Genomic DNA, 25,166 nt, shown 5'->3' on the forward strand with positions numbered 1-25,166 from the left:
GCTTACTCAACTTTGTGTCAGGTCTTTAGGTGGTGGCTTGAATGTAACCGACATTAATTTATATGAAAAAGTTACGCACTATAGCTTTAAGGAGATGTTTTGGAGTGACGTGTTAAACAGCACTTTCCTCTAACACCATTAAAACACCAAATGAGGGAATATTTTTCTGAGTAAATACTGTCCTAAATACTGACTTTCTGAGACTTGAATAATGCATGCCAAGGAACAGGGAAGCTTTTCAGAGAGGTTGCAAAGGGCGGAACCTCTTACAAAGACACTTTATGTTGGTTTTTCCTTTGAGCCACTTCGTCTCAGCCACAAGAGTTACTTGTCTATCGCTATAACTACGCACTGGGAGGGCCAACGCATTACAGTTCTCACATAGTGGTGAAAAAAAATCCATTGTTATTACACAGCCTAGACTCTGTAAACGGGCATGTTTCTAGCTACGGTTGGCCCCCTTTGTTTACATAACCTTTGTTTACATCACGGTTTACAGAGCCTAGGCTGTATTAACCCCAGATGTGTTTTGTAGTGCACACACCGAGTACAGACAGGTAGCAAAACATGAGCAGATATTCGCTGATTTTGACTCAAAGTGATTTTGACAACAAGTGTCCTCCAGAATCACTGACTCAACCTTTAAAGGAGAAGTAAGTTTGCGCAGTTCATAACGCAGGTCTCCCAGTCATTCAGCTTTGCAGTAATTGCCAGATAAAAATGTTAGTATCCCACTCATTTTAATCCTATGAAGAGGCGGGTCTCTGTGCCCGTGAACAATGACGGCTGCACGTTCATGTGGTGGTGACGTAGGGACGCGGGAGGGCAGTAGCTAACTGCAGTCACTGACAGGAAGTTAACTAAAAGGACCATATAGCATACTGCACCTTTAAGGGGTCTGAAGCCCTCCTGTACCTCTATCTCTACAGTGGGAGTGATGTCCTCCTCGTCTCATCCACTAGCAAACATTCGTAATAACTAAAAACAGCAGACACACCCACCCTACCCCTGTCCAATTAAAACTGTAAAAAAAATTTAAAAAAATTAAAATTCAACTAAACTTTGCAACAGGAGAAATGCAAACTTAGTGTAAACAAATACAAGCTACGTTAAAAAGTACCAAGTGTAAAAATAACTAAATAATGGATTATATAAGTGACTTTAAGGGGTGACTCTGAGGGCCCCCCGTACCTGTATCTCCACAGTGGGAGTGAAGTCGTCCTCCTCTCTGGGATAGTGGATCTCCAGCACTGTGTTGATGTCTGACGCCTCCAGAGGGCGGGCCGAGGAACGACCGTCCGGCCAGTACACCTCCACATTGGTAGCCACGTCCTTACCTGGTTACACACACACACACACACACACAATCACACACACACACACACAGTAGCACGTACACACACACACACACACACACACACACACACACACACACACACACACACACACAATCACACACACACACACACACACACACACACACACACACACACACAAGCACGTGCACACACACACACACACACACACAGGTGAAGGTTATGACGTAAAGTGGTCTCCTTAGTTTTTTTTTTTTTTTTGCCGGCGCGGTTACACAGACATCCTGGCATTCCCTGTGTTCTCTCTCCATTAACTGTTTTAATCAGGCATAGAGAAAGCCCCCTCTCTAGGTCCTCTGCCTCTGCCCTTAATTAAAGTGGTATTTCTAACGTAAACAGATCTTGAGTTACCGTGCCAGACAGCGCTCTACTCACTCAGCAGGTGTGCCGCCCGGATAGAGCCAAAGAATATTTCACCTGTACTGCACTCGCCTGACCCTCCACACACACACACACACACACACACACACACACACACACACCCTCATTCAAGCGAATTTCATGTCTACCATTAGTGATGCTTTTTGCAAGATTGTTCCGAACCCACACAGTGTGGAAAGTTTGCTCTTGGAGTGTGTGTTATGAATAATCGAGCATTAAAGCCTCTGGAAACCTGGTCTAAAATAGTGAGAAAATTAATATATGATATATATATATATATATATATATATATATATATACTGTATATATCCCCAAAGTACATACAGTAGTTAGAAGGATTTTGGGCTCAGTGAGCAGCAATTTATTCTTTTTTTTCTTTAACTTTCATTTGATAGGTAATCTCATTTTAACATGTCTCATTTGCAATAGAACAAACCTGTTAGACAACAACAGTAGACCATAAAGTCACAGACAAGGCAGTGAGTTGGAGGGTGAGCTACCACGCCTGGATGAGACCCAGCTGAACTGAGTCAAACTGTCCAAAGAGTCAAACCAGGCCGGCTTCCAGAACCAGCACCTGTCCCTCATCTCTCCCCACACGTTCTCCTCTTTCTCCCCGGGACAGAAAGCACTCGGTCCCCCCTGGGTGTGTAATCAGGCGCGAGGTATTAAAACAATGCTTTCCACATGGTGCAGCTAGCTATCCCACTGCTATATTCTCTCTCTGTGATGCCAAGTCTGTCTCTTCCTGTTTGTCTGTCAGCATCTCTCTAACCCAGCTGCAGTGAAGAGTGAAGAGCGGTGCTGAAATGGTTAGTCAACTGATTAAATAATCACTCAGCAGAGACTACATTTAAAAAACAACAAGAATGATGTCAAGCTAATATACCCAACATGTGCTTGTGTCAGTGATTAATGTTGGAAAAGCTTTGTATTGATTCTAAAGTAAATAGGGTTCAAAGTTCAAAGTTCAAGGTTCAAGGTCATTATTGTCGGGTTTTTTTGTACTTTTATAGAGGGATAAAAAAAACATTAGGTATATGGGAAGCATTCAAAAGTATACAATATTTTGAAGCACCTGGAACCAAATGTAAGACTAGAATATGTTTGTAAACCAAACTGTGGGCCCTGCTGCTGTAAACAACAACAACTTTTCAGGAAGCTTTCTAACTTCAAACTGTGTTCTAGAGCTCCAATTTTCCTGTGTGGTAAGTTTGTTTATTCAGTTATTATGAGAATATACCTTAGAAAATGTTTACTTCTCTGACACACCCAAAGTTACATACTGCACCTTTAACTGTTTAATTAAAAACGTACCGAGGCCAAAGTGTGCGACGGGCTCCATCTCACAGAGGTATCCGGATCCCCCGTCGATGATGCGTGTGTGTGGGCCACTCTTCTTCGTGTACAGCACCACTTTAGCTCCGCGGGCAAACGCTCCAAACCTGGTGCGGGGAATCACTCGCAGCCACGCGTTACTGGCGCCCTGAGACACGCACACAGTGAGGAAAAAAATAACATAATTTTTTTTCTTCAAGTAGTGGTCGATTTGGAGATTTTTTGCTATTGTGCTTTTCATTTCTTCTTTCATGCAAGTAAAATTAAAAGGTCAAAAATGTACATTTAAGTGTTTATTTTACTATATTTCTCCAACCATTATCTCAACCTTTTTGTTCAATACTACAGTACCAAAACTCTACACTTCTAATGCACTTACACACACACACACACACACACACACACACACACACACACACACACACACACACACACACACACACACACACACACACACACACACACACACACACACACACACTCACTGACCTGGTTGACCTTGTAGACAGAGATCGGCTGAGCTGCACTCTCACCGTGAGACACCAGCAGCTCCAGACGCCCGTCACCGTCAAAGTCTGTCGCCACGGCGCCTACTCATCCAGGAAATGAAGAATTGTTTTATTATTATTATTATTATTATTATTATTATTATTATTATTATTATTATTATTATTATTATTATTATTATTATTATTATTATTATTATTATTATTATTATTCTTGAGTATCAACATACATTCATAAAGGTCGTAACAGTATCAATTATGTCATATTATCTCATTTCACAAGCCTGAGCTAAATGCAATGAATAAAATAAACCTTAAAAGTGCAAAGAATTAAATAAAATTGAGAAAAAATTATAAAAAAAATTATAATTAGATAATTATAATAATACATACATAAATAAATATTTTTATATCAGACATATCAAAATAATAAAAAACAAAACAAAAAAACATATAGGGGAAGGTGGGGTGATTTGTGCAACTTTTTACTCAAAGTGATTTTAAAGTGAGGCCTTGACAGTTATGTCTCCAACTCAAATATGTACATATATTTCAGGATGTTGTGCATCCCTGGCAATAAAAACTTTGGATCTGGAATAAACTGTTTAAGAAATATAGCTTTCGGAAAAAAAGTTGTCTTGTCGCACAAATCACCCCACGTAGTGACAAAGTCACCATCATCATCTTTCTGGCCATCTGAACTCTCATCAGTGGTGTCGTTAAGTGGAATTGAGATGTCACTCTCTTCTGAGCTACTGTAGACAATCACTTTCTTTTGGTGACCAGCGTATACAGCCATGCCACTGGCACAACTCTCAGAAATGTACTTTGCACTAGTTGCTCCGTGCTTGTGGAACCAACTGCCACCTGACAAATGTGATTCCCCCTACATTTCTGCCTTTAAATCAAGGCTCAAAACCCATATGTACACCCTGGTGTTTCCTCCCCATTAACCTCTGCACTACTTACTTACCTCTGCACTACTATCTGTGTTTTTGTGGATGTATGGGCTTTACGTCTTTTATTTTGGTTATTGTTATTTTACCTTCATTGTTTACCTACTGAATGCACTATGTACAGCACTTTGGACAGTGCAAACTGTCATAAATGTGCTTTTATAAATACATTTTACTTACTTACTTACTTATAACTCACCCAGGCCCTTGCGCACAAATCACCCCATCCCCAGAATTTTGGATAATAGGCATGATGCAGCAATTTAGGGTTGACATTGTGCTAACTATATAGACTCAAAGTGTAGCATACCAAAGCACTAAAACATGTGTCAAATGTTTTCAAACGTGTCTATAATTGTTCAGACACAATAATCAAAAAACCTTGATCATGGAAATTTTACTTTGAAAGGCAAAACACAGTTTTTTGAGCTTAAATGTGCTTATATCTTCTTCCTTGTGTCTCCCTTCTTTACAGGATGAGTCAAATGGATGGCTCTTCTTAAATATGTGGTCACATTTCCAATTTCTTCCACGGTTTTCTAGAAACAAGGGGTTTTGCAACTTCCAAAATGCACAAATCACCCCACCTTCCCCTACTGTATGAATACAGTATAAATATAAAATTTGATTACTATATTTTCTATTTCTATATATTATATACTACTATACTTTACATTTTGTGCATTCTAACCCACATCACTACATACACTCACACTTACAGTACATAACATACTGTCTATTATATAATAAACATGATATATGTGAACACATTTCTATCCATCACAGTAATGAGGCAACTTAACACCTCAGGAAACAGTTTAAACATAAGATTAATTATCCTCGTAAAGGGATTAATAGACATGTATCAAAGGACTAATTATGTGGAACAAGTCTTCTGTCTTTCATAAAGCATGTGGGGAAAAGCTGGATCCCTAGTGGAGCTCTGGTGCCACCTTGTGGTAAGATGTTGGAACAACAGGTAAGGATAGATAGATAGATAGATAGATAGATAGATAGATAGATAGATAGATAGATAGATAGATAGATAGATAGATAGATAGATAGATAGATAGATAGATAGATAGATAGATAGATAGATAGATAGATAGATAGATAGATAGATAGATAGATAGATAGATAGATAGATAGATAGATAGATAGATAGATAGATAGATAGATAGATAGATAGATAGATAGATAGATAGATAGATAGATAGACAGACTCACCGGTCCCCCGTCCCAAGGGCTCTGACGCCTCCCCGATATTCAGCTCTTCTATCTGGGGGTCTCCGTGCTCTCGCCTGCTCACCCTACCAGAGGAACAACACAACAGCTGTTACCCATCACATCACTACAACACATTAGCTCCATGCCCACTATAAATACCTTTCTTATCCTATGTATTTATATCATTGTATATTGTTATCCTTTTAATGTTTAATCCCATGTCTAGATATTATTGTGTCTTGTTTAGTTTACTAGTATGTATTGTTCTTACCTGCCCAGGGACTACAGGTGGAAAATAGCAGTTTGCTAAAACCTGGTACAATGCAACTCTCCTTTGCACTTAACAAGGTTAATGTTGCTTTTGTACACTGTTCAAATAAAGTTACATTACATTGAACCTCCCTTTTCTATAAGCAGTAATGCCTTCTCTGACAATGCTTGATGAATAAGTTCCAATAGCTTTGTGGTTGCGGTATCGTTGACACATAATCAATACAGTATCCCCTCCTTAAATTACATAATTAACAAATGCATACTTTATTCCAGACTCAAAAGTTCCATATAAAAGACAATACAATACAAGACAATACGAATACAAGGTCAACATAGCTTTACAAATACATACAAGCATCGATGTCAATGTTTCCACTACCCAGAGGAGTACCTCAAACATAATGTAACATTAACAGATTTTTCTCTTTAACTTTTTATTATAATTTCTGTTGGTTATTCTGATCACAATTTGCATCTTTATATAAATCCCTTAACTTAAAACTATTTTTTTGTTGAGCCTCTAGAATAATTGACTTGAATATCACCAGAAGGACATTGTTTGGACCAATTCCTGCACATTGCAACCAACCGTACTATACCTTTAGAGACTCAGCACTTCTATATCCAAGTTTCCCTTTAGATATCATTCCATTCCACACCGCGTTAATGTGCTGATCCCGGCTGTTAAATCTCTTGAGCTCAGCTAAATATTGATTAAGAACTGAATTAATTAGTGTTTAAGGTTGGGGATTTTTTTTTCAGTGCCAGAGTTAAATGAGCTGATTCATCTCCATACTAGACAATGGTAGAGCCGCGGGGCTGAGGAGCAGTGATCCCATATCAGACCTTCATCGTGTCCCGAAAGACAAACCCTGCGTTCCAGTCCCCATACTTCCCTCCTGCTATTTAGTATGGTATAAAAAAGATGTAGGATGTCTCCAATACATGTGATCAGATGCAGCATGCTTAAAAAATACCTGGATACCCTACTTCATCCAGTCGTGATTCTTTGTTGTGGAAATCAGCATACTATTTAGGAGAATCTAACCCACAATCCAGTGCGCAAAGGAAGTGACGTCACATCTACGGAGCCGCCATATGAAAACAACCAGCGATGCGACGGATGTATAAGCAAGAGGCAAATGTAAGGCGCGTTGTTATGGTGAGACAGTATAGCTCAGTAAAAGTATGTCCCAATTGTATGCCCACTGCATGCTAACTAGATACTTTTTATGATTAGCTGTAGTAATGTATATACGTACTTAGAATGGAAAAAAGAAAGAGTATGCGAATTGGAACACAACCCAATTCTACTCCTTAACCTGATATTATTGATATTCAGTATGAAATGACCAACCAGCTCACCATGGCAACAATCCCCATGACATCATCTATTCTACATCCTGTTAAAAAAATAAAAATGTGCCAAATCAGATTTTTTTTTTATTCAGAAAAAGGGATGGGTTCATTTTCTAATATCCCCAAAGTCCCCAAAACAATTGATATGTATCGCGCATTTTGAAAGCGAACAGTTCATTAATATTATCTGGAGAGGAACGCCAAACTGCGGGCCAGAAAAAGAAGAGACCTAAAACTGTCTTAATGAAAGATTCATTCATGTGTGGAGGGGGAGGCGCGGAGCCAGACGAGATAAGTATCCTTGGCTCCGAATTTTAATTCTTCTCGGCTTCCACCAAGCCCAGTTTGAGAATATTTAATCAAGACACAAGAGTAGTCCATTAAGCTCATCGCCAAAGTGCTATTAACTTACTATAATACTCGTCCAATATGTGTATGTGTACGTTTGTGTGTGTGTGTGTGTGTGTGTGTGTGTGTGTGTATGTGCGTGCGTGCGTTCGTGCGTGCGTGCGTATATGTGTGCTTGCGTGTGTGTGCGTGTGTGCGTGCATGCGTGAGTGAGTGAGTAAGTGTGTGTGTGTCTGTGTGTGTGTGTGTGTGTGTGTGTGTGTGTCTACCTAAACAGCCGGTTTGCAGACGGGCCCCTGTAGGCGATGTTATTGAAGAAGACCTCGAGCTCGTTGTCATTGTCAAAGTCAGCAACGATGATGGTGCGAACGGGAGACGGCATGGAAAACTTCTGGGACGCTATGTCCTATGAGAGAAAAACAGCACATAACACATACAGTAGCACATCAGCAGAATACACAGATCATTAAAGGTGCACTATGCAGTTTCAGAGGAGGGGGTTGTGTTTACATGTGCAGAGCCTGTAGTTTGTTTACAACACACAGGTATTCTACATGTAATTCTAAGTATTGGATCATTTTATCATCATGAATCAAGACTAAATTATTTTGAGGAACCTGGAACCAAACAAAAGACTACAATATGTTTATGGAAGACAAGTCAGGTGGTTTGAGGTGAGCCAATAAGAGAGAGAGAGAGAGAGAGAGAGAGAGAGTGAGAGAGAGAGAGAGAGAGAGAGAGAGAGAGAGAGAGAGAGAGAGAGAGAGAGAGAGAGAGAGAGACGGTTCCATAACCTCAAGGTCACAAGTTCAATCTGCACAACATCAACAATCATTGTCTAGTCCTTGAGCTTGACACAAGCACACACACAGACACACACACACACACACACACTCACGCACGCATGCACGCACACACACACACACACACACGCACGCACACATACACACACACACACACGCACACACACACACACTCACACACACACTGTCATCTGCTCACTCACTCACTGCCTTGCTAAGATTTCCATATAAAGTCTTCAGATAAGGACAAAGGCGAAAAAACAGAAGACTGCAGCAGAATCCCGAAAAAATCTCTCTCTCTCTCTCTCTCTCTCTCTCTCTCTCTCTCTCTCTCTCTCTCTCTCTCTCTCTCACAAGTTTTTCGCAGGAGAAAGTAACGGATATCTTTCTGCGCTTCAGTGACACGGTGATAAGTCGGGGAAGAGTTATAGAGCAGCCCTTCACTCTCCCGCTCACTATTTACTCCCTGTTTTAATTATAAGGCTCATAAAGTCCCAGGACGGTGTGGGAGGGGGGGAGGGAGGGGGAGGGGAGGGAGCGCATAGTCTGACCTTCTGCTGCTCAGGTGAAGGAGAGGGGACGGCCAACTGAGGCCACACACAGCTCAAAGGGAGGGAACAGGACAGTCCCACTACGTTTATGTTATTATTAGATGGATGAATAATTGGGCCATAAGGAAAAGACAAAAGGGACTCCCCCACCCAAATATACATCTGGATTTATAGGAAAAAGAGAGGAGAAAGTTTGAGGTAAAAGTTTTGTATTACGGTGAGAATATAAAAATGGGAGGTAACCATACACAGCTAATGTGGATATTAACAAGGGTTTATCTGTTTTTTTTTTATTAAATTGTATTATATATAGGGGAAGGTGGGGTGATTTGTGCATTTTGGAAGTTGCAAAACCCCTTGTTTCTAGAAAACCGTGGAAGAAATTGGAAATGTGACCACATATTTAAGAAGAGCCATCCATTTGACTCATCCTGTAAAGAAGGGAGACACAAGGAATAAGATATAAGCACATTTAAGCTCAAAAAACTGTGTTTTGCCTTTCAAAGTAAAATTTCCATGATCAAGGTTTTTTGATTATTGTGTCTGAACAATTATAGACACGTTTGAAAACATTTGACACATGTTTTAGTGCTTTGGTATGCTACACTTTGAGTCTATATAGTTAGCACAATGTCAACCCTAAATTGCTGCATCATGCCTATTATCCAAAATTCTGGGGATGGGGTGATTTGTGCGCAAGGGCCTGGGTGAGTTATAAGTAAGTAAGTAAGTAAAATGTATTTATAAAAACACATTTATGACAGTTTGCACTGTCCAAAGTGCTGTACCTAGTGCATTCAGTAGGTAAACAATGAAGGTAAAATAACAATAACCAAAATAAAAGACGTAAAGCCCATACATCCACATAAACACAGATAGTAGTGCAGAGGTAAGTAAGTAGTGCAGAGGTTAATGGGGAGGAAACACCAGGGTGTACATATGGGTTTTGAGCCTTGATTTAAAGGCAGAAATGTAGGGGGAATCACATTTGTCAGGTGGCAGTTGGTTCCACAAGCACGGAGCAACTAGTGCAAAGTACATTTCTGAGAGTTGTGCCAGTGGCATGGCTGTATACGCTGGTCACCAAAAGAAAGTGATAGTCTACAGTAGCTCAGGAGAGAGTGACATCTCAATTCCACTTAACAACACCACTGATGAGAGTTCAGATGGCCAGAAAGATGATGATGGTGACTTTGTCATTGTGACACAATGACGCACAAATCACCCCACTACGTGGGGTGATTTGTGCGACAAGACAACTTTTTTTCCGAAAGCTATATTTCTTAAACAGTTTATTCCAGATCCAAAGTTTTTATTGCCAGGGATGCACAACATCCTGAAATATATGTACATATTTGAGTTGGAGACATAACTGTCAAGGCCTCACTTTAAAATCACTTTGAGTAAAAAGTTGCACAAATCACCCCACCTTCCCCTATGTGTTCATTTTAAACAAATACTCAAATAAAACAATTAGTTATAATAATGGTGTAAACTGTAGGCTGTAATTATAAAGAAATGTTTCTCTTAAACTCTACCTCCTTAAACCCTTATATTCATTTATTATAAAATTGTTCCTGCTCTGATTTAAGTGCAAAATTAATAGTAAGAGGGGTCACTATAAATATATAAGCATTGTTGGACATTTCCTTTACCAATGCACTTTTCTAGTAATAAATACACACTTTTGAGGTGTTCTAAACTTCTATTTTGGACTTTCCATATTGTCTTTTTATTTTTATATACAAATTATGTAGGTGTGTGTGTGTGTGTGTGTGTGTGTGTGTGTGTGTGTGTGTGTGTGTGTGTGTGTGTGTGTGTGTGTGTGTGTGTGTGTGTGTGTGCGTGCGTGTGTGTGTGTAAGTGTTTTTGTGTGTGTGTGTGTGTGTGTGTGTGTGTGTGTGTGTGTGTGTGTGTGTAAGTGTTTTGTGTGTGTGTGTGTGTGTGTGTGTGTGTGTGTGTGTGTGTGTGTGTGTGTGTGTGTGTGTGTGTGTGTGCTCGCTTGTTTGCATGAGCGTGCGTGGTTAAACTTTTTTGCGAGGAAAAACCCGGGCCATATATTTTAATTAAAGCACAAACAGGCCTAATCGGCACTTTCCACTACCCAAGCAAGCTGCTGTTTCAGCCCAATTTAATTAGCGGGTTACTGGAGTGATACAACAGCTCCATTATGCGTGGCAAAGGTCGCCACGGCTTGTAGGGATTGTCAGGTTGTGTGTGTGTGTGTGTGGGGAATGAAAGGGCTTTAAAATGGGTTGTGGGCCTGTGATTTAACAACCTTGGTTTAAAAAAAGATCAGCCGCCTAATTCAATTTGTCTTTTTTCGTGTTTGTGTGGGTATTAGAGTGCATTGTGTGTGTGTGTGTGTGTGTGTGTGTGTGTGTGTGTGTGTGTGTGTGTGTGTGTGTGTGTGTGTGTGTGTGTGTGTGTGTGCGTGTGTGTGTGTGTGTGTGTGTGTGTGTGTCTGGTGTGTGTGTGTGTGTATAGTGTCACGCCGCCGCTGATGGAATTGTTCCTGCATGGGCTAAGCATCGCACATTAACCCCTTCTCTGACCCCTATAAAGATGTCTCCCGTGACGTTTATCTCTTTGGTTTTAAAAAATGCGGTGGCAGGTGCTGACGGATCAGCGGGCATGAAACCACCGCAGATTTACACGCAGAAGAAGAAGAAGAAGACAGAGACATCCTCTTATAGGTCTCTGTCCGCTCTTAACTTTACTACACAAACAACATGGCTGCTTTACAGTAATTGTCTTTAGTCGTCGATTCAAATAAATCACCGCTAGACCGTCTTTAAATCCCCCGCGGTCCCAAAGTGGAGCTAGAAGAACTGACTGGTGCTATTTCACAAGCGATCCTTTAGTATGGATAACTGTGTGATTCACCGAGTTAAGGAGTGACACTTTTTCTGCCTTTGTGCTGCCCTGTTTAATAGACATCGATTTTGGACAGAGAAGAAGAATCGCACTGTAGAACTCTCATACATTCTGTTCCTTGTCTGATATTCTAACAGAGGGGAGATCATTCGACACACAAAAGCGTAGATTATCAGTGAGTGCATGTTACTCTGGATTGTACACAGATAGTCCCAACCCAAAATGTGAACGCCTGTCTAGAGTACACAGTTTGATACTACTATATGTGACGAGATGTGTTTTGTAGTTAATACAGTTGGGGGTCCTTATATATGTGGGTTACCTAAGTAGGTCTCTGTCTCTAGTGTCTCTACTGTCTCTACGGTCTCTAGTAATTAATGATTTTTTATTTTTTTTGCGAACATTCCAGAATTTTTTTTTTCATTCAGAAATGTATTAATTTTTTCGCGAACATTCTGGAGAAAAAAAATTTGCGAACGTTCAGAATTTTTATTTTTTTACGAAAATTCAGAAAAACGCAAAAAAATCGGCAAAAGTCATCAAAAGTGTATTTCCCGTTTATCTAGTTTTTTGTGTTTTTACGACTTTTTATCGTTTTTTGACATTTTCGGAATGTTCGCAAAAAAAGATAAAAAATTCGGAATGTTTGCGAAAAAGTTCCGGAATGTTAGCCAAAAAAAATCGCCTAATTTTCGTCAGGACAAAAAAAAAACGCATTAACGGAATACTTCACCCATACAGAACCGGCGTTCTATCGTTATAAAATCGCTTTTATAATATAATGAATGAGAAGTTTGTCTTCCCTCAGTCTTCCCTTGGCCCAGCTGTCCTGTAAATCCTAACGCTATATTTTACCATGTGTGATGTCACACAAGGAGAAAATGTAGAGTTGGACAGTGAGACCATAAAACCCTCTTTCTGCCTTTCCTCAGGCTAGGATGAACTGATTTTTATGAATAAACAAAGGCCTCAGTATGCCTCAAACAAAGTGCTTGTCACATAGGCTGATACTCAAACAAGTGTGTGTGGTGTATGCACGTATATATAAAGTACCATTATCCCTTTATTAATTGCAGTAAAATGTATAGGTTTCAGTTAGTTTTTACTCTGTAAAGCACTTTGAATTGCATCCGTGTATGAATCGTGCTTTATAAATACATCGCCTTGTCTTGCCTTTCCCATGATGTGTGCATAAAGAGCTGTGAAATGTTGCCCCCACCTTGAACTTCTGTTTGCGGTTATTGAGCTGCATGTACAGGCGATGAGGTCCATTCCAGTTGCCGTAAACTATGTCCGTCTTTCCGTCACGGTTGAAGTCAGCCAGAGCGACTCCTCTGCCGTGCTGCATGGGGTCCTCTACACCTACAGGGAGATTGGTAACACACTCTGCTATACAATGGGATTGTTTTATTCCTATAGGTTTAGAAAGACACCAGTATATGCAAGCATTTCAAATAATTATTTATATTTCAATTTATTATAATAACCATGTTGCCCTTGCTTCTTTTACAGCTCATTCTTAAACAATATATTCTGCATCCTTTGTGTGTGCGTGTGTGTGTGTGTGTGTGTGTGTGTGTGTGTGTGTATGTGTGTGTGTGTGTGTGTGTGTGTGTGTGTGTGTGTGTGTGTGTGTGTGTGTGTGTGTTTGTGCGTATGTGAGTGCTTGTGCATGTGTGAGTGTGTGTGCTTTTGTGCATGCGTGTGTGTGTCCCTCTTACCAGCCTGCTGCGCCACATCAGTAAACGTTCCGTCCCCGTTGTTCTTGAACAGGAAGTTTGGTCCGTACTCGTTATCGCAGAACACGTCGGAAAAGCTCTGACTGACAATGGGACCCACCACCACACCTCGCCCCCCTGCCCAAAAAAACACACACAGACAAATATTATACTCAATATTATACTCAAAGGCTCAGTCGGTGGTGAGACAGAGAGAGGGAGGGAGAATTAGGGCCGTTAAAAAAAGGGGCGAACAGACAATTTTGTAGAATGAATATGATGCGGGATAGGTGAGACAAATGAGGGATCAGCTCTATAGCAGACGGGAAGGGCAGGAGATCATTACTGTCTTTCCAGGCCATTTGCTCTGAGCCTGGCCAGCTCTTTCTGCTGACACAGACACTGACTCTGATGGGCTACACACACACACACACACACACACACACACACACACACACACACACACACACACACACACACACACGTAGATGCACACACCTAGGTTATAGAACAAAAAACTTAAACACGCCGAGAATCTTTGGTCTCAAAGCTATAGTGCGTAACTTCTGTCGCCCCCATGAGGAATTCTGAGCGATAACAACAACAGTGTTGGCGCATCTACATGAGGTAAGCCTTAAGGGATCGCACATGGATTTTATACAATTTGCTGTACGTCCAGGTTTTTTATTAGCAGACGAATCAACAAATTAAACATTTCTTGGGATTTTTCTGAGCTCCGGCGCCAGTGTCAAGGTTGGCGACACCAGTTTGTAAACACTGCCATACTGAGAAATACAGAGATATACTTTTGTGGGACTGATAGGGCTTAATCAACATTGTGTCAACTCATTTTGCCGATGGCTTGAATGTAACCGGCATTCATTTATATGAAAAAGTTACACACTATAGCTTTAACCACAAAAAAAATTGTAATTACTAATTTCCACCTCATGAACAGATCGTTGGGACTGATAGTTAGAAGTACGAATCCTCTCAAAATCATCCCAGGGTTTTTCCGATGACATTCAATTAAGTGTTTCGCCAAAGTGTCCAATCTGAGGCCAACAGAGGCTTGATTATGGAGCTGAAAGTTGCTCTTGTGATTGCCCTTCCAGTATGCAGAGTCAGTGCTGTGAGTGAGTCAGGATTCTGTCTCCTGATTTACTGGGCCGCTCCATCAGCACAGACAAATATCACTCGCCCCTTATGGCCATAAAGCTCTAATGTCTCCCCAGAGATATGTAACCATTAGATATATAACTTCACTGACTGTCCCTCTGCCCTGATTAACTGCCGTTTGATGACAATGCCATCCACCGTTCATCATTCACAGCCATTCACACACACAGACACACACGCACTGTTACACGCACACACACACACACACACTGCTACACACACGCTGTTACACGCACACACACACACGCACACACTGCTACACACTCTCTCACGGACACACACATACACAAAGACAGACACACACACACACACACACACACACACACACACACACACTGCTACACGCGCACACACACACACACACACACACTGCTACACACACCCCCCCCCCCCACACACACACACACATCCGCGCTGGCTTTGCTTTTAGGATGACGCACTGCATGCAAAAAAAAACGACCCGCAAAATGATGAAGATGGATTCTGTTACGCTCAAATACAAAGTCATCTCAGCCCCATTTTCCAAAACTTACCCCGACATCAGCGCCAAGGACTTTCCAATGGTTACAATATAATGTCATTCAGGAGGCATTTCATTTGATTTTTTTACTCTCTACCGATCCTGTGTTATCAAGGAAATAGATCGCGGGCACATCCTTCATTTTGGCATTTATTGTTGAGAGCAGGTATCTATCACAGGGGTTAAGTGAAGTGTTGATGAAAGCTAGGTGGGCCGAGGTGTGGCGACGCATTTTGATGCATTTCACTGCTATTATTGAAGTAATTCCGAGAGCCAGAGGCAGCAAGATGACTTAGAAAAAAACAATAAGGACATGTTCAGAATTTAAGACAATAAGAGGTGATTCCAATGTCTTAAACAATGCACCACAATAATCATACAATAAATAGACATTGAGATAAGATACAGCTGCATCAAGTAAGAATGATATAAAGCATTATGCTTATGGTGTGGTATATGTTTGGAGTAAATGTGTTCATTGCACACAAAATAAATAGAATTGTGAACCTAATTCCAGAAGACTGTATCTTCTCTAAGTTGTTTGTGTATTTAGCTTCCATAACATGTCTTCTTTCACAAAGGACCAAAAGGTACACTTGTGTGTTATTTTTCTAAACCTCGTCTGTTTGCGTCTGTATATTTTATGTATAACTTACATCAACTATACTTTCCATGATCACTAGCACTATTCTGAAGGTTAATACAGAAGGATATGTTCTTATGTTGGTAATTAGGTAATAAGGTTCATCACAGGAGATGCTTATGACACACACCATTGTCTTTTATATGAAAAGGTTGGGTGGTCCTCCCTTAAAGAGAGACGTGACGCACATTGGCATGTTTTTATTTACAAAGCCTTGACCGGGAAGCTTCCTCGTTATTTAACAGAAATGCTGCAAATCTCAGATGGGCTTTATCAGACCCGCTCCACTGACATGCTTATGCTTTATGTCCCACAAGCCCGGTCTGAGCTGGGAAAGACAGCTTTTAGCTTCAGTGCCCCTGACTCCTGGAACAACTTACAGCAACAAATTAAACTAAATAACTTCATATCCTTTAACCAATTTAAACAAACTATCTTAAATCTGCCAAACTCTACCTGTAACTGTTTTGATTAGGCTATATTGTACTTTCACCCATTTAATTTTAATTGCTGCCACTTAATCTTCACCACTGTGTAAATGTTTCAATTGTTTTTCTCTTCACCTGTTGTTGTGTATTTGATGTATTTGCGTTGAATATTGTGTATGTATTGTTGTTTTTCCTTTGAATTTGATTGAACTCGACGTCATTGAAAATGAGGGTCACCCCTCAATTGGTCTCTCGAGGAAAAATAAAAGTTAAAAAAAATTGTAGAACTTGACCTGTGCAAGACCTGTTCACAGTATTGTATTTAACTTCATCCAAATTGCAAACTGACACTTACTCAGTTAGATATTGCCTATTTGCATATGTATTCAAATATTTCAGAAAGAAAGTGTCAAACAAAAATAATTGTTTTAATGTAAGTAATCAACTGGAACATTTTTCCTGGTGATATCTACAAGTTAAAATGTTTACCCAATACACCTGCAGTCTCTCAACTTAAATCCTTACAAGCCAATCAGAAGAAGTGATTATTTGACCAGCCTGTATAACAACACCACCACTGCAGAGAATACAGCCTTACATTGTTTCCCTCTCTGTCCTGTACACTAACCACCACGTTTACCAGACTCATACAGACTGAGCTGATCTCACATAATCCAACACTGTCCATTCACTTGCATTCACCACTCCACTTCACGGTGTTTGAAGCACAGCGGGTTGTGATAGATGTCATCTCCGGGCTGTTGAGCTGCTGTGATCTATGTGTGTGTCGCCCTTCCCCTCCGCTTCCCTCTGACTTTGACAGGAAGTAAACAGCTGACGGGGCTTTAAGAGAACCACTAACACTTCTCACTACGTTTTTTTTTTTACGCTTACAACTCCCTCTCCAACAACTCACCCTCCTTCTCTCTCTCTCTCTCTCCGTGGCTATATTTCAGACTCAACGCGTAGTACACTGAGCACATGCCCCTCTGCAGATGTCTCTATAAATCAGACTGAAGGACTGGATCATTTTAAAAGTGAGGGTCGTCGTCACACACACACACACACACACACACACACACACACACACACACACACACAAACACAGACACACGTTTGTACGGCTATAGTTGTGAGGACATCCATTGACACAATGCATTCCCAGCCCCTCACCCTAACCCTAACCATCCAAACTAAATGCCTAACCATTACACTCCAACCCAAACACTAACCCTAACATAAACCTAATTCATACCTGGACCTTAAAACCAAGTGTTAACCTTCAAACAGCCCTTTAAAAGGCCTGTCTTGAAGTGAGAACCGGCAAAAATGTCCTCACTCCTAACGTCTACAACTCAAATTGGTTCTCGCACAAAATAGTTGTACAAGTACACACACACACACACACACACACACACACACACACACACACACACTTAAAAACACACACACACACACAGTATTTTCTTCAGACCTACCAGTAAACTTGTTGACTCCGGCCTGCTCTGCCACGTTGGTGAGGGCAATGACTCCCTGTGAGAGGTCGCTCAGAGCTTCATCCATCTCTATGAGCGCGTGTGGACCCACGTCTCCACTGGCGTAGTTAGCTATGTAGATAGCATAGCGCCCTGTGCCCTGGGGGAAAAAACAAATATGGTCGACATTTATTAACATATTCATTAATAGACTGAATAAAGTCTACTGTATACACTGTATATACTTAGCCTAATGCAGCATGTCTTGCTAGATGTGAGTTTAATAATTTGATGATTCAGCAGAGCCCTCCAAGGAACTTTCAGTTTGTGTTCATTCTTACACCCCCTTTGGCGGAAGTGTTTTTTACAGCTGTTGTTCCTGGGTGAGCGTACCCATGACAAAGGCATTAGGAAAAACTAGATAAAAATAGCATTCTTTGCACTGATGGTCTTGTTTGCTGTTACATGTAATTTATGATCATCAGAGGGAAAATTAGACCATTTGAGAAATATTTAAAAGTTCCTCGTAGCACCTTTAAAAAAAATCCTGTTGTACTAAAGCTCTGATATTGATCTGATATATATTTAGCAGCTAAATGCTACAGCTACCAAGTTGCTATATGTGTCTGCTGTTTGGTGCAGAGGCCGTTTGCATGTGCAGTGAGTTTTTTAGTGCATCACACAAAGAGCTGAAAGTCACTATAAAAAGCTCTGTAATGATGAGGGGGGGAGGTGGAGATTCAGGTAATAATTCCTTATAGGCTCTCCACTACAGGAGCGACCCCCTTTCACATTATCATTTGATGCATTGTTATACTAAAACAAAAGTGATTTCTTGAGATTGCCATTTTATAGGATAAAATACGATATTTGTAACACTTGACTTATCCTTGAACCACCTAGTTTTATTCCTTTGCAATCTTTGTGATAAGAATTTGAATGCAGTTTCACTTTCTCCCAATCAAACGCATTTTCTCCTACACTTACACTCAAAAGAAATATTTCTAAAGATTGTAATTTTTTTAGGATACAATGTGTTATTTGTAACGCTTGACGTAACCTTGCACCATCTAGTTTAACTGTATTCTTTTGGTATCGTTTTGAATACTATACAGTTTCACCTTCTCCCATTCAAACCCATTTTCTTCTACACTTTATCTACCCTTCTCCCTGTATTTTTCTAGCCGTATTCTCCCGTTCATATATTGCGTTCTTCTGCCTCCCTTTGGAGATTAATTTCACACTCCATTATCAGTCAGAGTCCCCGCGGACACAAACTCACATACGGAACCACACTAATAGACTGCGCACTCCATTTCAATGAGCTTTCCCACCAGGCCCTACGTAGTTCAATCAATACAAGCACAGGCTACATATGCACCCACACGCACACACACACACACACACACACACACACACACACACACACAGAAACACAGAAACACACACACACACACATGCGCGCCACATAGCCATTTGTGTTAACTTTACTGTATTTTCACACAAGACAAAGAAAGCAAATGAGTCTAGTTGATGTAAATGGCATGAAGCGTCACATTATGGCCCGCTGAGGTGGGAGGAGTCCGCTCACACACACACACACACATACACACACACACACACACACACACACACACACACACACTTACACACACACAGAACACACACACACAGTCACTTGACAATGAACTACATTGAAAAGGAACTGAAGGCCACTGGCAGTTACTTAACAAACTTAAAAGTCAATGATTTTTCAATAAGTCTTAACCCAAGGCTAATTTCTGTCACCCGGAATAATTGACATTGTGAAAAGTGTGACATGCATGCCTGGCTGTTGGGTTGTCACGGATATGTGCCTTTGCCATTTACACACAGACGTCCGTTAAGGCTAAATCACTAAATAAGTCTGTATAAACCCACTGCCTCTAATCTAATCGAATTGTAGGCTACATATGCACACACACACACACACACACACACACACACACTCAGTCACTTGAGAATGAAGGAACTGAATAAACTGAATTGTGTTTACGGAAAAACGGAAGGAAATGTATATATATAGCGATTTTTTTTTATCAAACATATATCGAAATCTAATTTAAAAAAAACGCCACTTATTTTCACGAGCTCCGTCCGGCCTGCCATTGCAAAGTGAAGCGATCCATCAGTTGAATGTGCGACTCCTCAATATGTCTCGTTCATCAGTTTGGATAAGACTAATGATGTGCGCTTCACTCTCAAGGAGACTGGGAGGGAGGGAGGGAGGGAGGGAGTCGGATGAGTGATTATGCCTCGTTTCCTCTTTCTGAATGATAACACTTTATTTATGCGTAAACAAGAACAAACACATTAGCAATACCTGGCCGACTATACGACAAGTAAGCTTTTGGTTTTTGGGAGTATGTGTGTAACCTTCTGTTCCAAATCTACTCTTAAAAAAACTTGTAAATGTATCTGTCTCTCTCTCTCTCTCTCTCGCCCTCTGTCTGTCTGTCTCTCTCTCTCTCTCTCTCTCTCTCCCTCTGTCAGTCTGCTGGAACTTCTCTTTTACAGCCATCTTTAACGGCCAATATCTCAAAATTAGTTTTTTTCAAACCGAAAATCTCAACTTCTAATGCACTTACATCAACTAGACTTCCTGCAATCATCCTTAGCACTATTCTGAAGGTTATTACAGAAGGAATTTTTCATATGTTGTTCATTGCCTGATTTATGATACGTTTTCTTCTTACATGCTAAAAAAAAAATGTTTAGACCTGTTTTCAGACATGCTTTAGTTTTTTGGCCGCAAGTGTAACCTTCCGTTCCAAATGTGCTCTAAAAGAACTTCTTCGGCAATAGGTAAAACGTATTCTCTCTCTCTCTCTCTCTCTCTCCCTCTCCCTCTTACTTTTTTCTCTCTCCCTCCCTCCCCCCCTCTCCCTCTCTCTCTCCTCTCTCTCTCTCCATCCCTCTTTCTCTTTCTTTCTCTCTCTAGCATTGGAATAGCACACATCAGGCTTCTTGGCTTCCCTCTAAAGGCATTACACCATTAAAAGCAGATATCTTTCCAATCGGTTTGGCAGCGCTCAGTACTCAGTGAGACGGGACTGTGGGTGAAGACAAAAACCTATTGTAATCCCTACTGTCCTCTTCCAACGAGAACTATTACTTCTTTTTATATCCAGTTATCCGATTGGAAGTGTGTGTGTGTGTGTGTGTGTGTGTGTGTGTGTGTGTGTGTGTGTGTGTGTGTGTGTGTGTGTGTGTGTGTGTGTGTGTGCGTGTGCGAGATAAGAGACAAAAAAAAGAGTGTGAACGTGATAGTCGGAAGAGGGAGGACAACAATGGAAAAAGGGGGATGAGACATAGAGAGAGAGAGAGAGTGAGAGAGAGAGAGGGAGAGAGAGAAAGAGATAGAAAGAGAGAGAGAGAATGCTACGGGCAGAAAGCAGTAGTGTGCAGTCATCACTCCTCCCCTCATACGATGTTCTATAAAACAAACGAGCCCTGGCTTCTGTAATTACACCGGCGCGATGGACAGAGGAGAGAAAATGGCACACAACCATTCGCCCAAATGAACTGTCATAGCACATGCTGAGAAGGGCGGCGTAGGCAGGGCATGAGTTATCACTGGTAAACAAACAAAAGCACCCATGCATGTACGCAAAAGACACTCTGGGGGAGAGAGTGTGTGTGTGTGTGTGTGTGTGTGTGTGTGTGTGTGTGTGTGTGTGTGTGTGTGTGTGTGTGTGTGTGTGTGTGTGTGTGTGTGTGTGTGTGTGTGTGTGTGTGTGTGTGTGTGTGTGTGGATCTGCATATGCTGTACTCTTTGTCTGTGTGTGTGTGTGTGTGTGTGTGTGTGTGTATGTGTGTGTGTGTGTGTGTGTGTGTGTGTGTGTCTTTGTGTGTGTGTGTCTTTGTGTTTGTGTGTGTGTGTGATTGTGATTGTGCGTGCATGGTGTGGTTCTGCATATAATTTACTGTTGTGTGTTAGATTGTGTGATTTTATGTATGTGTGTGTGTGTGTGTGTGTGTGTGTGTGTGTGTGTGTGTGTGTGTGTGTGTGTGTGTGTGTGTGTGTGTGTGTGTGTGTGTGTGTGTAGTACCTTCCTGTCCACACAGGCCACTGAGCGCCCTGCCATGCGGTTGGCTACGTCTCTGTGTTCGTTAATGTCATCGCTGAGCAGATCCTCGTAGCGTCCATTACGGAACTTAAACAGCTTGTCAGAATACGTCGCCCGACCTTCATGCGGAAAAAAACAAAGCAGAGTTCAGGAGAGGCAACGGTTGTTACGCAACATAGGAAAATATATAGTGGTTGATTGGATTTTATATGAGCACAAGTTGCAGTGGCTGTTAAAGCTTTAGTGCGTTATAACTTTTTCATATAAATGAATGACGGTTACATTCGTTATTACTCAGAATTCCTCATGGTGAAGTTACGCACTATAGCTTTATAAGCAATACAAAAGTGGTTGGCTTGGACATCACATTAGCACAAGTTGCCGTGGCTTTTAAGCGACCCTTATTCGTTTATTAAAAAATGATAAAGGTGAGGGGGGTTGCGGCGCTGGCAGTGTGCGCTTCTAAAGCTCTCCAATTGATTAATAGCGGGACAGAGCTTATCTGTTCCCTGATGTACACTCTGATAGGACAGGCCTAATATCTGCATACTGATTATCCTGCTTTGTCTCTCTGCCTTGTACAAGAAAAGAGGGTTCAACAACCCCTGTGTAAGTGAGTGAACATGTGCATTTGTCACTGTATCTAAAAATATGTAAAAAAAAAGAAAACAGAATGTAGCCTACTGTACCAGAGAAAGCATTGTTTGTGTTGAGGACATAAATCTCCTCTCGGCCGTCCCCGTCGATGTCACAGGCTGTCACTCCGATGGCGTTGCCTTGGCGATCTCTCAGGGCGTAGAACGGGGAGCTGCGGTTGTCAGTGGCGATGTTGACAAGCGTTCCCATCTGCCCGTCGTACTTTAGCACCAGGTTGGGCCCGTTGTAGCTGTCAGACACGCAGCCAAGCAAAACTGCTGTTACATCTAGATTTACATGGATACTGTCGGCGGGGTATTTGAAGCCTGATGGACCCATTTGTGGATTTTCCTTTTTTCTTTTGTTCTAGAATGTTGAGTTTGTGAGTCGTAATGAAGATGCTGTCGTGGAATCCTGAGAACAATGTATGATGAATTTATTTGAGGTTCTGTAAAGCAGAATTTAATAAAACAGGGAACTTAGTTTGAAATGTTGTTGAACTTATTTTAACTTATCAATGTTATTTTGCAGGTAGAAGGGAATACTACTACTATGTGAAACAATGTTATATCATATGTAACCTTTTGTGAAAGTCTGACAAAGTGTCCAAAGTGATGTCACTTAAGGCAACCAAGATATCAGTTGGAGCAAAAAACAAAAGTAGTGTGTGTAGGGTTCACCAGACCTCTGTCACCCACTTCCTAAGTCTAGTAGCGCGATTAGCTATTAGCATAACAGCCCCATGAATCTCAAAACAAACTGCTAGCAGATGAGTTGTATTGTGGATCATGTAGGCAGCGAGATTCAAGGTGTGGAGTGTGTGTGCGACATTTTTTCATTTGGAAAAAAATACGTTTTCATGGCCTTTTGAAATCACCAATCTGCACAGTGCAGACGTTTAGGATTGGAACAGCTATAACCTGGAAATGACTTTAAATGATACATTGTCTTGAGTGTGCTAATTAACTCAATCTCTTTTCTTCACCTGCTTGCAGTCAAATCCCTAATGCCTAGATGATTTAGGTCCCAAGCTTAACATAGTCTGTTACTGCCTATCACAGTTGAACAGAAGAGAAAAATCTTAACCATCAACATTTTAAACACACTTCTCTGTCTCTCAGTTAACATGGCCTTGTACTCTACAGTGTAAAGGTCATCGACATCATTGCAATAGAAAAACTAAAACACTCCATTCTACGATTCCTCTATCCCCCCCATTGAAATCAAATTAACTCCTCTGCAGTGAGCTTTTGTGCTGAATAGGATGTCTTGGCTAAATTACCTTTATTAGCCGGGTCATTCTGGACCATCTATATTCTGTTAAGTATTGGGAAACTCATCGCTGCTTCACTGGATTGAGGCAAGCTTGCCAAACTGTTCCAATCAACGGCGCTCGATCCAATCACATCTATTCTCATCAGTCGACTGAGCCTCGGGGCGCCCTCAACATCTCTTCTCTCGTCTTTTTTTTATCCCTTTGTCATCAACCTTTAGCTTGGGAAAAAATGACAGCGCACTTTTATATCACCCTCCGATTTACAGTTAGATATCACTCAACGGGTTGTGAATTGCTCTAATTGTGCGTGATGGGAGGGAAAAAAAGATAGAGTGCTTGTAACGTTGAGGAGATCAAGGAGACATTAGGGAGTTTCAGGTTCACAAAGCTGGAAGGGAACTGACTTTGAGTAGTGGGACGGTGTGTTATGCCTCGTTTCTACTGAGCAGTACAGTTCGGTTCGGTTCGGTGTTTGCAGGGCACAGCACCCTTACTTGGTAGGTGGAGTCAGGCAGGGTACAGTGTATTCCACTGGTTAAAAGTGCCAGAAGGAACTTTTAGATATTTCTGAAACCATCTAATTTTTCCTCTGATGATCATATACAGTATTACATGTGTTACAGGTAACAGCAAACGAGACCATCAGTGCAAAGAATGCTATTCTTATTTAGTTCTTCTTAATTCCTTTTTCATGGGAACCCTCACCGAGGAACAACAGCTGGGTTAGTAAAAAGACTACCGCTTATGTCCAAACGGGGTGCTAGAATGGACAAAGAAAAAAGTTTCTCAGAGCGCCTTTAACAGTAGACATAGAGCTGCGCTCCAACACTTTTAGCTAAACACCGCACCGAACTGAACTTCACCGCTCAGTGGAAAACAAAGCTTTACACAATCTTCCTCTTCCCCTTTCTAGCAATGAACGGATGAGACGGACTCCATGTAGAAGGATGTGACACGCATTGCATTTTGGGTACTGTAGTCCCTTTCTGCCCCCTTTCTCACCCGGCAACAAACACCTCCAGGTCTCCATCTCCGTCCACGTCGGTCACAGCCATGCCGTAGTTGAGCTGTGTGGGGTTGTTCTCGGGGTCCGGAGGCAGGACGCTCTTGGTGATGGCTGAGAACATCGGCTCTGAACGCTGGGCCGAGGAAAGGCCGGGCAGGAACAGGACCAGAAGCAACAACAT

General features: G+C 41.3%; 1 protein-coding gene across 1 annotated transcript in view; it reads right to left on the bottom strand.

Annotated features, from left to right (window-relative positions):
* crtac1b (cartilage acidic protein 1b) overlaps positions 1-25,166 on the bottom strand; it is a gene marked incomplete at both ends in the record, with an annotated part of 27,607 nt that extends 2,441 nt beyond the window's left edge. The window contains 11 exons of the mRNA XM_080036598.1: positions 1,192-1,337; positions 3,075-3,243; positions 3,585-3,685; positions 5,785-5,867; positions 8,034-8,170; positions 13,215-13,357; positions 13,717-13,851; positions 17,962-18,118; positions 22,050-22,186; positions 22,757-22,953; positions 24,982-25,166. Of these exons, the coding sequence (XP_079892724.1) occupies positions 1,192-1,337; positions 3,075-3,243; positions 3,585-3,685; positions 5,785-5,867; positions 8,034-8,170; positions 13,215-13,357; positions 13,717-13,851; positions 17,962-18,118; positions 22,050-22,186; positions 22,757-22,953; positions 24,982-25,166 (1,590 nt within the window). The remainder of the gene's footprint in view (positions 1-1,191; positions 1,338-3,074; positions 3,244-3,584; positions 3,686-5,784; positions 5,868-8,033; positions 8,171-13,214; positions 13,358-13,716; positions 13,852-17,961; positions 18,119-22,049; positions 22,187-22,756; positions 22,954-24,981) is intronic.

The sequence above is a fragment of the Ammodytes marinus genome, assembly GCF_949987685.1.
Source record: "Ammodytes marinus genome assembly, chromosome: 11".
Classification (NCBI taxonomy): Eukaryota; Metazoa; Chordata; class Actinopteri; order Uranoscopiformes; family Ammodytidae; genus Ammodytes; species Ammodytes marinus.